At 45.9% G+C, this 17,328-nt stretch overlaps 1 protein-coding gene across 1 annotated transcript in view; it reads right to left on the bottom strand.

The window, feature by feature from the left end:
* Nucleotides 1–3,300: 3,300 nt before the first annotated feature.
* GPRIN3 (GPRIN family member 3) overlaps nucleotides 3,301–17,328 on the bottom strand; it is a 30,810-nt gene continuing 16,782 nt past the window's right edge. Inside the window, exon 2 of the mRNA XM_082316092.1 lies at nucleotides 3,301–7,306. Within this exon, the coding sequence (XP_082172218.1) occupies nucleotides 4,810–7,197 (2,388 nt within the window). The 5' untranslated portion in view covers nucleotides 7,198–7,306 and the 3' untranslated portion in view covers nucleotides 3,301–4,809. The remainder of the gene's footprint in view (nucleotides 7,307–17,328) is intronic.

Below are 17,328 nucleotides of genomic sequence, written 5' to 3'. Positions count from 1 at the left end.
CATTAAAAAGCAGAGGGGAAAAAAAAAAGGAGGGGAGAGTTTCCTTCAGGCTGTAGCCCTTAACTTTCTAGGACCATGGAGCCTGACAATCAGTTGTCTCTCATTCAGAGCAGCCATTTCCATATGCTGGGTATGAAAGACTTACTCTGTCTTGGTAACCTTTTGCATTCATTTTTAAAAGGCATAGAAGGATAGACACAGAACAGGACAATGGAGCTAATAAGCTAATAAAATTTGTACTTTCATACAAACCTTGCATATACTGAGCTAAGTAATGAAACACTGGTATGGTAGATTCCATCAAGTTTCCAAACTGAAAACAAGTGACAGCCAACTTGAATTTTCCATCAACTTCAATGCTGATTTTCATTTGGATTTCCACTTCTAACTTTAACACTTCAACATAGTCATGAAATTCAAGATAAAAGCTAGTGTTATCTTTAGAGCATATATTCACCTTTTCTGGATCCCTTGAATATACTTCTCCAAATGGTGCATTTTACAGGCTCTTATGTGGTAGTAGCGGTAATAAACTGAGGTTGTTTGCCTAGTGGTTTTGTTGAATTGTATTTGGATATATCTATATATACTAGCAAAATATACAGCCTTTGGAAATCTTCATTTTCCTAAAAGCCATGGGACACCAACAATATGAAAAATGTGTGAGCTCAGAATGAACAAATGGGCAAAACTTAAGCAAAACATTGGCTTTACAGACATAGGAATGGGAATTCCTTATGAAGTACCTACATCAACTTTGTTTTACTTTTCTTTTGCTCCCTCCCTCCCCATGTTTCTCAGCAATTCCTTCATATATGTTCAAAGGGAGGTTTTCTTCCTCTGAAATGGAGAACACAGATATTCTCCTCCTTTTCCCTCCAGCTCTTTCCCCACTCTTTTTTCCAAACCAAGTCAACAGAAATGGACTTCAGCCCTTGTGCCCAAGGCAACACAAAGCTGGCGGACACCAGTCAAGCACACACAGACAGTGGTGGATGTCACAGCCTCACACGAAATCCAGGGCTATATTGCAAATTGCCTGTAATGAGGTTCTCCTTCAACTCAGGCTTTGTATTGGCAACACTGAAACATGCTTACTCTCATCTTTCCTAGTGAAAAGCTCCTGAAGTGAAACTAGAAGTAACTCTTCCATTTTTATTTACCATTTTATTAATGGTTCTGGCCATGTCAACCTTCACAGAAGATGCAACCAATGGGGAAGAGTCTCCTGACAATTAGCTTGTTTCCCAAAATTTCTCATCTTGCAACAAACTCAATTTAAGTTACTTCAACTGGCTAGCCTGCAACACAGGTCTTTCTCCTCCCCCCCCCCCGCCCCTATTACTCTTGGGAATGACAAAGTACTTTCTGTTTTGAACCCTCTTTTTATTAGCCCAAATGGATTTCCTTGGTTGTTAACCATTCAACCAATGCACTGTCATTCTTAGTCATTGGGCAGAGAAAAAGAGCGGGGTGGTGGCACACGGATCATCTCTCCCTACCCTCTGCCATACCGTTACTCCAAGCATACTTTCATTTTTGACGTTGACATGACACCAAGAACAGTCTTTCTTGGCTGCTACAAGACCACTCACATGCATATTTGCTAATTGCTACCCAAAACATGGTTCTGTTTCTCTGCTGGTGAAAGATGCATCATTCCTACAAGGATTCACATTGTCATTGTATGCAGGAGAAAGCATAAATTATCAGTGTTAAACTATCAGGTTGCCTACAGTCTGCCCTAGCAAGGCAAAGTAAAAACCAAAAATATTTTCCGTGAGATGCGCTGGTGATTATCGACTCGTTTTTGTGTGTGGTTTTTGGCACGTTATTGCTTAGTTTCAAACACACGCCTGCAGGACTTCTGTGCCCACCAGGCAGCGTCACTGATATTTTGCAGTTTGTCTTTATGCTCGTATTCTCCCAGAAAACAAAAGCACAGTGCTCTGCTGACCACTACGGTTTTTCCATGCAGTTGTTCAGATATATCCACTTAGTAACCTGCCCACCGGCGTTTTGTGGTACGTATGTATTGGTGAAATTTTCCTGGAGGAAAGTTTGGTTGGGGTGGGAGATGTGGGTGGACCGGCTGGTGAAGACTCACAGCTGGAAGCAGCTGCAAGGAACCAGGAGAGATCTCCCATTCCTCACGAAGAAGAGTTAATTCCAGTGCCGGCCCAGCACCCTGCTCATTCATTGCCAAGCCCAGTTTGGTCTCAATAAAGCAACTCACACCCTAATGTTAGAAATATTTTGGAGAGCTTAAGCTAAAGGATAAAGTTCATGGAAATTGGTGAATGCGCGATAGCCATTTATTCTCCTCTGGAAAAAAATATGACAATCCATTTGTATATTCAGACTGAGCATATTTGTAAAGGGACAGTTCAGAGTAAGCTGGCTCACAACGCTACAGCGAGGGGTACAGTGGAGAGAGGGATGCGAGTTGGGCCAGGGGACACGGTTTCGCAGGAAGACAGGCTAGGCAGCAGCTAGCGAGGGAGAGGGCAGAAGGGAGGCGAAAAGAGCAGCGCAAAGCCTTGGACCTGGACAGGACACAGCAAACACCGCAGACAACTCGGGGAACCTCTTCAGGGCTGACACGGACACAACGTGGGAAGAGACATCAAACTTGACAACTAACCTGACCTAATGATACTGCCAATATTAATCCCACACAAAATTTCACATGAAACTCACATCTTGGACACTGCTAGGAAGGGGATGGCAACAGTAGTACTAACAGAAAAAAGGTAGGAGACTTTCCTCCTGGTAGGCAGAGGTGGGAAGATACCCTCCAATATGGTATTTCAGACTCAGCAATTCAGCATCAAGTTGGAGAGGACTTGAAATAACGTACAGAAATGGAACAAGGATGTGCCATAAAGCCCCCAAACACATACCAGAGGAAAACTAGGAGTCAATTCAGTACTATGCCTTGGGGCAACACTTTTCATTGAACTGGGGTTAAAATATTGTATCTTACAGTGTTTACCTCTCTGTCAGGGAAAAATTGCCCCAAAACAGCTGCTTTGAAGGCTTGGCAGTTGACATACCCGAAACGTCTGGCCTCCTAAATAAAAGGGGACCACCTCAGGTCTGCTTCACAGGAGAGAAAAAAAAGGGGGCGGGGGGGAATCGTAGTATTCATTTACACTGTGTAAACCTGTAAGATTTACAGAGTCAGTTGTAAGAGTAAGATCTACAGAGTAAGTCTGGTGTGTGGTACTAGAGACAGAAATAAATTATCATCATTAGTCATGAAAAATCTTTAATGGAATAAAAATAACCCTATTTAACTCTAGTACTCTGCAGGATTACAATATCCAAATCCTCAGTGCTTTGCAGGATTGAAAACTAAATTTTCTACAAACTGCAGGAGTTCCCCAGCCTCCCATCATGAACTCTAGTGGACAGAATAAAAAGCTAGTGGGAAACACATTTCCCAGGTTGAAAAATATTATTAAAGTGAGAAATGTGACCAACATACAGTTGAGACGTTATTGTATATCACACTTCTGGAGAAACAGTCACTAAGCTACCTTTTATTAGCAGTTTCTACAACTTTTCTAATACAGCAAAGATTGTCTCAAGATTTCAGTAATTTTGTAAAGTAAATGTTTTGAGTTAACAATATAATGGTTTATAATATAGAGAGCATTAGGTAAAACAAAATACGCACAGGCTAAATAAATGGTGTTCAGTTTATGAAAGGCAGCAAGAAAAGCGCCAAAATACTGCAAAACAAAAAAGTAGATTTGGCTAAGGACTTAAAAGGAAAAAAAATCAGTGTAACACACTAGACATGTAGGCTCATGGATCCAGATGCACAGGATAGCCTACTCCTACGGGAAAACGTTACTGTGCATCTCCGGATAGAGAAAAAAGATCCACATCACTTTATAGAGTGATTTAGAGGAGAGGTGCTCAGCGCCGCAGGAGGCTGGCAGCAGGTGCTGCCCACCCCAGCTGAGGAGCCAGAACGGCCCAGCGAGGGCACCGTCCTGTCGGATGCGGGTACGTCTACTGACGGGCTCTCTCGGGCCTCGCCTGCTCTGCGTGCATCGCCTGCTTATACCTTAAGCATGGCTGATGCAGAGGAGAAAAAGCCACAGAATGTATCCCTCTCTCACCTCCCCTTCTAGCCATCAAAATCCCATTGACTTAACTTCTCCCAAAGAGCTAATCCTTCAGCCTTGATCCTCACTCTGCCTGGTTCTCCATTTCAATGGGAGGGGAAGACCTGGTTCTCTGGGGCTCACATGAGAACGGTGCCCCACAGTATCAACAGAAGTGAGACGGCTCAGTGATCAATGTCTGCAGCCTTTTCACAGACTTGCCTCAGCGTGGGTAACTTACACAGCAGGAAAGTTGTCTTGCATTAGGTCTTTACAGCTGCTGGACCTTAGTTTCACCTCACCCAGCTTCCCCCAGCCCACCCCTCTGTATAAGACCTCATGATGCACACAAATAACTTCCCATAATAATTCTGACAATCTGTCTGCATCTTGCTTTATCAGAAGGTGCTGCTCACCCTGCAGCAAGGTGGCAATTTAAATTTGTGCTTTTGCTAAGTGCCTAGCTTTTCATCTGACAGTAGTCGGGATGGGGGCATAATGTGGAAATGCACCAGCTGTGGCAATAATAACGGTGTGATGGAGCGCGTGGCTACTCAGAAAACAAAGGGGAATAATTTTCCACTGTTGCTGCATCACAACCCCAATAACACAACTGAACAGCAGGACTCGAGACTTGAGGGGAGGGATTCTCTCTACCACCGCAGACATCTATGCACCCCTGCAAACCACATCAGTCTAACACAGAAGAGGGAGCAGGTCGGACGCAGCAATTAGGACGCCTAAAATTCTGCAGCATGGACTGGAACACATTGTGCTGCCTCCCTTTCAGTTTTTTATTTGAGGATGTATCCGAGGAAATGGATTTCCGGGTCTGACTGTTCTGGGCCCGGATCAGTTTCTCGTGTTCCCGTATTTGTCTCTGTAAGTGGTTCTGGATGGCAATTCCCAGGGATTCTGGATCGAGGGAAGCACCGTAAACCTCCCACGTCATACCTTGCTCGTCCCAAACAACATCCCTGACATGCTTGGACTGCTTCACCTGCACTTTCGCCTCCATGGCTGGGGTGGGCTGCTTTTTGTTTTCCCCCAGGTTTGGCAAGGCCTGAGCTGAAGCAGGAAGAGCTGTGGTGTGAAGCTCGCGTCTGGACTCCTTGGCCTGGAGACCTTGCTGCTGGGGAGCTACCGATGCCTCCAAGGGAGGGGTGAGACGTGCAGAGCTCACGCTCAACTCGGGCATCAGTCCTGCCTGCAGGCTCTGGCTGCTGGCTGTCTGAGCCTGGCCAGCATCTCCCTGGCCTTTGCTCTCCTCCTTTTCACCTGCATCCTCTGAGCACGCCTTTATGCGGACAGCAGCAGGTTGGCTGCTAACATTCATCCTTCCTTTAGGATCAAGCACCACCGAGTCTTCTTCCGTTGGTTTTAGCACAGATTGATTAGGAATGGCCTCCCCTTGACTTGCACCCTTACATTGCACAGACTTTTGCTCAGAGCTGCCCAGGACCTCCTTCTGCTTGACTTCACCGTCTGTGCTACAGAGTAAAGGTAACTGGCTGCTTCCCGCATCGTCGACAACATCTTGCACGTTGTTCTTGGTTCCTGGGACAACGGCAGCAGAAGTGGTGCTTGGTTCACCAGCGCCAGACCCAGACTGTGCTGGAGTTTGATTACTGGAGTCACCTGCAAGCTGCTCAACAGGGACGGGCTTTGGTGGGACTGGAGCATCCATCGGCAGCCGAGCAGCATCCTTGCCGTCACGAGCTGCGCCAATCATTTCAGCATTACCCACAGATGTCCCTTGGGAGGTAATGGCTGCAGGGGAGAAGGGGAGAGCAGGTTTTGCATTATCTGCTGAGGCTGGAGACACCACGTCAGATGGGACCCCAGGCAGTTTGACAGGCTGGGCTTGGGCTGAAGCAGTCACAGCCGTAACAACAGTCGATTTGGACGTGATAGCAGGAGAACATGGGGACTTTTGTTGTGAGGATAAACAGTCAGTAAGTGCAGCCTGGCTCAGCCCCATACCTCCTTGGTAAATGGTGTGCAGTTCTTCCTTCTCCTCTGGAGGAAGAGTCCCTTTTAAGAAGGCAGCAAGGATGCTGGGACTGGTGGAGGCTGATTTGCTCTCCACGGTAGCCACGGCCTGAACCTCAGCATCTCGCCACGTCCTGCTTACTGCTTCCTGAGTTAAAGAGCTGCTCTCCGACTGAACCGTCATTGTACCCGTTTCTCTGAATTTGGAGAGCTGGGTGGGGCCTGGACTCCCTGGCTCGGTGTCCGCATTGCGTATGGGATGCGGAATCTCGTGCCTAGACTGGGCCGGTGCCTCGCTGCCCTGCACCGCTTCCGTTTTATCTGTGGGATGCCACTGTGTGGTGTCTGCAGCCCCACTTTTTGCCTCCAGACCGGTCTGTGGGTCTCTCCCCAGGTCAGCTTCAGTGTGCCTCGCTGGCGAGGCTGACTGACATGCAGCAGAACCAGTTTTTTCTGCTCCCCTGTCTTTTTCCCCTCTTTGCAGAAGGTTTGCCTGAGAAGTATGGCAGGATTCATTACCCTTAATAGGGTCGTCCGGGGAAGAATAATTTAACACCTCAAGTGCTGGCTGATCATCAGTTCCCTGAGCTTTCAAGGCAGAGTCATCCATTTGCGTCAGGGAGCTCGTTTTCGCCTGGCTGCCTTGCACAAACTGCCGGGAGCTCTGGGGGGCTGGCATCATCTCGGGCCCCCTCCCCACCAAGGGGGCTCCTGCTGCAGCAGGGGCTGGCGCTGCCGGGCCCTGGCTGCCCGCTGGCCGGGAGCAACCAGCAGGCTCTACGGCTGCAGGATGCCCCTCCGCAGCTTGGCTGGCGAGCCCGGGAAGGAAGTCTTCCTGCTGGCTAGCATCGTCCTCGCAGCATTGCTCGCACCTCTGCACGCTGGCAGCTGCCGTGCATTTCAGGTCGAACAAGCAAACCCCAGCAGAGCCGGACGGCGTGCAGGAGAAGCCATTGCTGGCCCTCTCTCCACTGGGTAGTTGGGGCTGGTGCTTAGCAGACTGCAGGTCTCCCAGGTGGTCCTCCTCCGCAGAAGCTGTGAGCAGGGAAAGCTTGGCAGATCTCAGAGGATCTGGTACAGTCCCCATGGACTGTCTCCGAGACGTGGTTGGCCCTCAGCTTCTTCTCGGAGTTTTCTTGCTGGGCGGTGGGTACAACAGAGCAGGCTGTCGGCAACAAGTTTCCTGTAAAGCTAATCTGTTAATGAAAGAAACATAGTGTTAGCAGCAGTCAAATTTAAGAAGAAAAAGTACCCAGAATAGATTGATTTTACAGCTTGGAGAGAAATACTTGCAGGCAAAGGGGAAAGTGAAGCACCCGATACTGCCTAAAAGTCACATAGAAGACAGATTTCAAGGATCTCCCAATCCTAAGGTCCAGATGAAGACGACAATACTAGGGACAAAGCAACAACAGCTGCCCTGTTGTTGATACATTAATGAAAACATGATGACATGCCAAGAGGGAGGAAAAAAAAAAGAAATATGAAGTGAAAGCAGGGATCAATGGGAAGGAGAGCAGACTTTGTGCGGAAGTTTGAGGTCACAAAATAAACTCACTGTGATAAAATCCTCTAGCAAGCCACCTGTGGAAGGAAAGGTGCTACCTTGCCTCTGTGAAGAATAGATCTGATTTCCCCAGGATCCACCCTGTGACCCAAGTGGATCCCACACCTTTACTGAGCACCAGTTCCCCCTTCTTCTCACAGAAAGCCCTTCCCTAACTCCACTGCCAACAAGGACGTGCTCACAGGGGGCAACAGGTCAATTCAAACTAACATGGATGAACCCAAACCTCACTGGTAAAAGGAATACGGAGGGATGACAACCTGCTGGGTGGTGCAGATAAACACCAAGAGAAGGTACCGCACCATACAGCACCAGGGCTGTGCACATACTTACTGCTTTCACATTTAGATCCACTGAAATAACTACAAGGAAGCCAGCTTGATTAATAAACGGAGGCACAGATGATTTAGAAATCAATTTACAAGCAGGTGGTATGAAACTGGAAGGGGGACACTGCAGCACTGCAGAACAGGAGGGGCCCATGCCATACCCAGTGAAACTCTGGGGAGGGATTTTAAGCAGGTGGAGCAGAGTTTTCCAGGTTGAAATCTGGCCAGGACTGCAGAGAAACCGTCACTTCAAACAGGAGGCGATCTCCAAATGTGCTTGTTGGCTGGGCTTTCAAAGGGACTTAGCACTGCCCAACTTGGATCCTGCTAGAGTTCAAGGGCTGGATCCCTGTCAGTGTCAGCAGTGTGGTGGTGGCCAGTGATGAAATCCCACCTCAGTCTTCCTTTAAATTGCAGGCTACCTATGCTTGTTTAAAAGGCTTTCCTGCTTATGCTGCCAGCTGCCAGCAAAGCACGGGTATGAGACCTGGGAGACACCCTGAACATTCAATTTTTTGTTAACCAGAGGGATGACGCTGGGAAAATTACCTCTGTGTGCTCGTGTCTCTGCAGGCACACAGTGGGGTCTCCTTTGTTACATGACTTGGGAGACGCTGCTGGAAGGAGCTGTGCAATCGCTCAGCTGTTCCAGACCCTCCCCACCTGCTAGCAAAATCAGCAAAAGCCCTTTCCAGAAAACATCCCTAAGCTCCTTCTCTCTCTCAGCCTGAATGGCAGCAGTATAACTTCCTTAGTTTCTGTAAAATTAATCCTGAATTTGAGCACCTTAGGGTACTTAGAGCAACAGAAGAAAAATGCATAGTGAAAGGAAAATTAAAACAAATACAGCTAGCATATTTTTCTAAGAAAAGGAAAATGCTGCAACTTATTACTTATTCATTAAGCTTTATGTCTTCCAGATATTAATAATTTATTATTTTTAGACTGTCTCTTTGGGCTCTGTCCAACCACAGATATACACAGTCTGCTGGGTTAAGCCAGCCCTAGGAAACTGTGATCCTGCTCCTGCAGGATCCCGAGTTTCTTAGCTGCAATCTGTGATAGCAGCCCTGAGTCACTCCAAAATGGCTTTCCAGCAAGGCTAAGGATTGTGAGGCTTTTTGAGAAGTACTGAGTTTATGTAAACTAGACTGCAAATCTGTGGAAGTTTGTGACCGCCTACAAGATGTCTCCCCTTCATTTTGTGCTCACTTTAAAGCCAGCCAACGTAGTCCTGAAGGAAAGGAGAGCTATTCCAAGCTGAACGTCTAATGACCGTGAGGAGAGGAGCAGATGGCTTTGGGCATCTGTTTGTCTAACTTCTGTTACTCTCTTCTTTCCTTTTCCAAATTCGATGCAAACCAAACCAGTATATACAATTGGGCATGTCACATTTCTTTTTTTAGATCCAGAGTTTATTTAGGAACAACTAACCAAATAACGGAATAAAACCAACCCCTGTTTTTAGGATGAGATATACTACTTGGCAAATAGTTTCAGAACAATATGGACAGCAGAGCAAATCTGCTTGGCTCTTCACTATACAAAAACTGGGAAAGGCAATCTGCACGCCAGAGTGCTGTCTTTAACTCATACCCACTCGACAGGGGAACGATTCCTAATTTTTCAATTAAGTGAGTTAGTTCTGATCTGAATCCCCACATGAATTCCCCCCATCTGTTTAATGGCTCTTCACCAGCACCACTAGAAACAGACATTTAAACAACTGCCACATGTGCTAATTAAAAGTGATTCTGCTACCAAGCCCTCGACATATAATGCCAACAGATGTTGCCCCAAAAAACCCATATAGACCTATTCTCTGGTGTGGGACAACGGAGCATAATGCAGACATTTCACTTGGCCCTTGAACACAGTTTGGCGGGCTGGGTCATTCTACTGCCTAGGATGACTCTGAAAATGAGTTAGTTTATGAGAATAAGGTTTTTATAAAGACTCTGTTGTCAAAGTCATGGGAGCTATTTTCTTGTTAGACTCTTCACTAAGCCACCCTAATGACAAGAGCCAAAGGCACTGTAGTAGTCTCAATAAATGTGGTAATTTTTGACAATGCTTCTTCTTAAGAATTAATAAAAATCAGAATGAAATATAAGTCTTATGCAAGAGAAAAGCAAGCAAACCCAACTAATTACAAAACTGGAATGGCATTTTTATTATTAGAGTCTTATTTACGATTATTGTCTCATTTTTATTATTGGAGTACTATTATATAGGAGTGAAGAACAACACTGGGACCTGTGGGCAACACTATTCAACTGCCAAGGCAGTGAGGATTCAGACAAACAAGCAACACTGACTGCAAGCAAATACCTAGAAGAAACAGAAATACAAAACTCAGTAGTAGGCCAAAAAACATGTCAAAACAAATCAAGATCGCTGATGAATTTTTCAAGTGTTGTATGCCTGACCTGGAGCAATCATCCAAAATTTTCTTTTATCAGGAGGTGAAATTAGTATCTCCACAAAGGTCAAAATCAATTTTTAGTAATAAGAACAGATTTTCTACACCAACACAATTCTCCTTCACCTTATTCTCTCAGACCAAATTAGTCTGCCTGACTGCGTCAATCTCATCTCTACACAGAATTTTTCTGGACCTTTTGCAACAAGCAGTTTCTAACTTTGACAAAGTCTATGTTTGGCTTATATGGTCTGGGAGGGTCCCTGCATGGTGAGCAGACCTTCACAGACTCTTGTCACTGAGTAGGTCGTCTTTATGTGCTTTAAAGAACCAAAAAAGCCAAAAAAAACCCCAAACCTTAAGTTTCCAGACAACTCAATGTTGACAATGTAAAGAAACTCCTATGTATTTCAGTAACACCAATCCCCCAATAAAACAACACTACAAATTTTCCTCTTGCTGCTTATGAGAATTGTCAATAAAACCAGAAAGCCTGCAAGTTTAATAAAACAAAGGAAGAAATTTCTGGAAAATTCCAGCATAAAATTCTGCCTCCCATTCCCTCTTGAAAAATCTGAAAATCTGCAAAAGCACAAATAAAACTGCCAGCACCTCCACCTACCCTCAATTTTAAAAAGAATTTAAAAACAAAGAACGAAAAACAGTTAAAAAGCAGCTCCTAAACTAACCAAGCACCCTCTCGCCAATTCTGGATTCTCATCAGCTTTGCATTCCTTGAGCCCTCTCTTCACCCTTGTCTCTACAAATGGAAGAGCTGAATATTTGTTCTTAACAGTTCTAACCTCATTCTATGGTCTCTCAGATCATCCCCAAAATCATCATACAACCGCATGGGTTAAGGACACAGATAAACATCTGCTGAAGCAGGAATTCAGCCTTGCTTCTTGTCTCCTGATCTGAGGAAAAGACAGTGGCATGTTCTAACTCATATTAGATCACTGAATATATAGAACACAAACCACATTTCTTTAAATTTTAAACCTACACATGCGCTTGCATCCTTCTAATTCTGCACCCAGTGTCTTTTTTTTTTCCAGCTCATTAAGTTGGTGTTAGAGGACAGAGTTATAGACGTAAATGCTGTGATTTCCTCTTTTTAGTGTCAAAGGGTGTTTGTTTTTCTGTTTGTTTGTGAAAAATTTACTTCATGGGTTATTTTCTCCTAATGATCCGAAGACTGGCACTACAAGTGAAGGACAGCACAAACCAAGGACATAGTCATTAAAATACAAAAGAGGTTGCCCAAAGAGATAAGATGCAAGTTATGCACAGCTTCCATCTTTCAACGCACTTTGGGATGCTGATAGGAGACAGATTCTTACGCTACAATCACGGGTAAGCAAGGGGCGACAGGGGATGCCCACAGATACCTTGCATACATGCAGTTCCCACAAGAGATGGGGTTGGCATTTCAAGGAGAAGGTGCACAAAGTCCCACTTCCCCTCCTACACCTGGGGACAGCACGTGTTATTGCAGGCTGCACCTGCAAACACCGCAGAAACCCGTGCCAGAGACAGATAGGGAGGTGGATGGCAGAAGCAACAAGGTCAACCCTACGGGGCTGCAGCACCCTCTGTGCAGACATCATGTAAAGCGGGCAACCGTATGCAGCGGTTTGGTTTTGACTGGCTTCTGCTGATTCAGTCAGCAGAACTGCTGTAACACTTTAGCAGATACTGCAAAATACGTATTTACTCCCTCACTATCCAGTGAAGCAATATGACTTTATTCAGCTCAGATGGACAACAGCCTATTGCTAGACTGCTTTCAGTACAATAAGGTGTTTTCTGCCCTTTTTCGCTATTCACTTTTTCCTATTGCATCTTGGTGCTTTTCTGCTGCCTTAAACTACAACTCACCTCGACTCTGCTCATCAGCTGAGCCCATCATCTTGGTATCTGAGCACTTTTGTTGCAGCATCTGGGCTCAGGGCTAGCTGTTATGGGCCCGCTCAATAGTACGACCATATGAAGGTCATACTAGTTCACACCCAAAGCCTTGTTTGGCTCTATCGCATCTGCCCTGAGGACAGAAACAGGGCAAGATGTGATAGATGGTATGTGTCTTTCTTGTGCATTCACTGTTACGTTCCCTTAAATGGCTGGTTGGGTTGGTCGTACCCCTCTAGAAGGAGAAGGGAAGACAGCTTGATAGGCCACGGAGCAAATGCTGGAGCTGGGACGTGACACGAGGAATTTCTGGGGGACCTGAGAGGACCAGGCAGTCTCAGGCAGCTCAGGAGCCCCTGTGCTGGCTGCAACCCTGCCTAGGAGCAAGGGCCTGCCTGCAAGGACTTGTTATCTTACTCGTTTATTTTTATTTTTCACTATATTAAAAATTACATTTCTCGTGAGTTTTTAACTCTAGGTGTGTGTGGGCTTATTTGAAAAGCTTTTCAGTTATTCTTGTTATTTTTTGGGGTAGGCAATTTGCTTTAGAAAAATGCCAGATTCACTTTGGAGGCTCTGGCCTGCCTGAAGTCCTAGCACACACACAGACATGGATCCTCTGTACGCCCTTCCTGCTGCTGGCCATCAGGAGTTTAAGGATTTTCTGAACTGAAGGACGCACTTTAATCACCTTTAGAAATGAATGCACATCTATTTATGAAACCCCTTTGCATATTTGGCCTATATGAAATGCTGTGGCAATGCACACATGCATGCCCCGTGAGAAAAGCCTTTATTTGTACAAGCCTGCTCACTGGAAGTCTAGGCCACTCATTTTAGTATTAAAGCAAATACCACCAAACAAAACCCCACAGCCCCTCCTAAAACCCTTCCCAGCACCTGTGCTAGAAGCACTTTTTAACCATCGTAACACACACCACAACACTAAATCAGCTGAAACTACCAACTGAACCGCATGAACAGCGCTGAGGGAAACCCAGCTCCTGCCAGGGTTCTCGGGGCCCAGCCTGGCTCCTCACCGGACCTCGCAGCTCTTCCTCCTGGATGCCGAGACACAGCCCGCGGTGCCTAGCAAGTCTGCTTGCACAGGTGTCAAGACATGATGCTGAAAAACGGAAAAGGCGGAGGAAAAAATGGGAAATGAGTCCAAAAGGAAAAACAGTGGGTAAGTGCTTAAGAAAAACGTTAGGCTCTGCTTGCGCTTGCTTTGTAGTGGCAATAAACCAAGGAAAATCGCGTGAAAAAAATCAAGGGCAAGATGCACCACCATTTTTTGCCAAAAAGAGATAGCTGCCAATCAGTCTGACAGCTACTGAAGATTTATCTAGCGGTATTTTGTACAAGCTGAAGAAATATATTTTTCTGGTTACTGACTCCTCTCATCTTGCATCTCTCTGCCAAGCACAGGCTTATACCCTGCAAAGTGCAGAACACGGAAACTCCACTTTAGATGGACAAAGCTCAGCTTAACCTGCCGTCCACAACCTGCAGATGGTAGGGGTTAAGCCAGGAATGGGTTAAGCCAGTCCTACCAAATGGCACAGTGGCCTCTGGACCTAATTCAAAGCAAAGCAAACTGCTTTGCATCTTCCCTCATTTCACTGAGCTTTTGACCAAACCTTAAGTACGCCCTTCCGAGAGGCCACAGTAACCTTACTGTGAATGATACAGTCTACTCAACTAGATGCAAAGCAATTTTGATTAATTTTAAATACATTTTTAAATCTAACATTTACAATATTTCCTCCCACCAGCATGCAGATAGCATTACTGGATTTTGTTTCCGCAGGTAGCTCTTGCACATTTTCTCTTTAAATCTATGCTCTCTGTGCTCCCTAGACTCTTGCTGAATTCCTGGGAGTCCAGAAAGGGCAGTGCCCAGCAGATTGCAGAAGAGGCTCACAGAGACGGGATCTCTCTTAAGTACTCTCAGGTACTTAGCAGTGAGCACAAGGGATCATCTATCTATAATTTTGGTATTGCTGTGTTTATCCCAGTTTAGAAGCAAGCATCAGTCACTCCATCCCTAGCATGATCTCAGGATTGCCAGAAAAATCAGTACCAGCGTCAGCAGCTTTAGACCGGTATAAAAAAAGTGCACCCAGGCAGGCCTGAACCAGATTTGGGGTACACCTCTGCTCGAACTTCAGGCCAAAGGGGGCAAACCAGTCCAAGTCCCATGGCTGCCTCAGTGCAGCACGGTGCTGACAAGCTCATCCAAGAGTCTGGGCTTGTGAGCTTGAGCAGAACCTTGCCCCAACACTTCAAAACGGTCCAGAGGCATGTGTGCACCTCAGCAGTTGCCCAGGACAGACGTGTGGGAATATTTGCAGCCAGCTTTAAATAGGCAGGCCCATAACCACAGATTGAATAAAAACTGTATGGTGACCAAGCCTGATTCAGCTCTACTGTCCTGCTGGCAGCAGAATAATTAGTTATCCTTCAATTAGAAAGATGTCCATCTAAAAGGAAGTACGATCACAGCTCTGCTCTAAGATGGGATGTTCTAGCCTGTGTCCCATGTGTTCCCCATGGGCAGCTCCCATCTTGCCCTGGCCAGGAGACAAGCAGCAGCCACCACGTCCAGCTCTGGCACCTGTTGACAGAGCCCTAGTGGGTGCCCGTGTGCTGTTAGCAGCACCATGACATAAATCTTCTGCACGCGTGTAAACTTCGCTCCTGGTTGCATTTTGCTTTTAATCTCTGTCAGCAAGAGATCACATTATCCTTTTGCGTACCCTGATGCGTACAGCTACCCTGGTCACACCGGTGACTTTCACTCAGAGGTTCCCCAGCACCAAAGCTGGGCTGGCTCTGCTGAAGAGGTCACCGTCCTCTGGCCACGGCCAAAGGCAGCAGGCTGGCACGTGCTGTGGAAGTGCTTCAAGATCAGCTTGTTTTTGTGGGAGTAAGGACCAAGCGGTTATGGATTTACGGGCACACCCCGGTTTTGCAAAACTCTTTCAGGTTTCCAGAAGGAAAATGGGGTTGCTTTGCGCTCCAACACTTTAAAGCAGGGAAAAACAATACCTAAAAGTGGTAGAAAATACAGTCTCGAGAAGATTGCTAGAAATCAACATTTGGAAAGGAGATTGAAAATCCTGATTTAAATTAAAAATTGTGGCATCATCTGTTGCCCTTGAAGTTTTGAGCCTTCAAAGCTCACCTCCTTCTCACAGATTAAAAGCCTTTTCCAGGGGAAGCTGAGATCCTCACGTAATTGCAGCCTCTGGAATCTCTCAAAAGAGTCCCACACACGGTCAGAGGCGGGTGGCGTGGAAAGGAACTGCAGGCGGGCTGGGTGGCAGCCTGAACGTGCACCACCTCCACACCGTCCCCTCCTCTGCCCCACGTCCCCATCCTGCCCCTCTACTTTCCTACTCAGCTCATGCTCTGCTGTGCTCCCGAGCGTCCTCCCTGCTGGCAGAGGGGTCTTGGGCAGCGGCAGGGGGCTGCAAAGACAGGCTCTCTCTTTGCACACCTCCTCCCAGGGTTACAGCACCCAGTTAAAAGGCTTTCTTTGGCAAGGCATTTAAGAATGCGAAAGTCCCTGCTGAACACTGGGCTGGCTGCAGAACACCGCCAAGAGCCCGTCAGTCTTTCTCGTCCAAGGTGAAAGGGGAGGATAAATGGCTTTATGAAAACAGCCAAACCAAACAACAACTACACCGACCAGCAGCCAGCTTTAACAGTTGCATAAGCTACAGTGACACTCCTACCTCATATCCTTGGCCACCCTAGAGGGGATGTGACATGGATAAAACCCACAGGGATACATATTTTGCTTCCTTTTTTTTTTTTAATTGCATTTTATTATGTTTAGCCACATTATTTATCAGTGCATTTTTTTTTTATTTCAGTATCTGACACTGGAAGAGACTTTTAAGGAAACGCAGCCTGACTTCAAGGGTAAGCCATATTTCAGGAGGAACGTCTGCGTGCACACTCCTGACGTGCACATGAGAGGAAACCAGCAACCTGATGTCCACATCAGGCAGGTGACTCCATTTCATATAGCTTACTGCCACATTATTTTTCTTCAGCTTATTATTGAGTAAAAACAAGAAGTGGTGTTTGAGGGATGTGAATACGAGGGTCATATGGACCTTTCAAACACCACTTTCATGTTTGATGTTGAAAGCAACTGAATTGCCCATCAACCAAGTGGGAATTTAATTCCTTATCTATCCTGCCATCTTCTGTCTGATAAAAGCACGGTGAAATCTAACCCCTCATTAATGCATTTCATGCAACTGAATGCATTTGACCATTGATGGCTGACAAACAAAAGCCCTGTTTTTCGAGAGAGTAGTTTAACAATAGCCACCAATAAATACCTTTTTCCTACACAACAATGCCAACGTGACTTCATTATAAAGCAGAGTGATTGTCTTTAAGGGTGTAAGCATAATGCTGGCTTAGTGCCCATGCAATTCTTGCTTTCTCTGCTAAGACTCCCAGTCAACTAGCAGCAACTAGGATGGCGAGGTTTACGTGGACATCCATCTGTTGGGATCTGGACCAAGAGCAAAACCACATTTTCTGTGGTCAGGAAAACATAACTACTGCTGAGTAGGTGTGTCTTGGAAACGGTGGCTCTATGGGACAAAGGATGTTATCTACTTCTAACATGCTTTCAGATCCTCGAAAGCAAATTGCCTGAATTTCATGACAACCTTCTCCTTAAGAACATTCCCCCAGTGCACTGAATGCAAACATTCATCCCATGGCTGAAGCAGCTCCAGCAGTGGTGGTAGCACCCTGGATAATTAGGCCTGATTTGCTGCTGAGTAACCATATTATCGGTGCCCAGAGAAGTATATTGTAACAGCACTTTTGTTTTTTTAAATCAACCTTGGAAGTAAGGAAATTTTGCCTTGGAAGAGCTGATAGCAGGAGGAATGTCTTTTGCATGAGGTAAAACCTAATGATAATGTTTAACTCACACACCATCTGAAAAATTAAGTT

Source organism: Platalea leucorodia, assembly GCF_965183815.1.
Source record: "Platalea leucorodia genome assembly, chromosome: 6".
Lineage (NCBI taxonomy): Eukaryota > Metazoa > Chordata > Aves > Pelecaniformes > Threskiornithidae > Platalea > Platalea leucorodia.
This window is presented reverse-complemented; position numbering and strand designations above follow the sequence as displayed.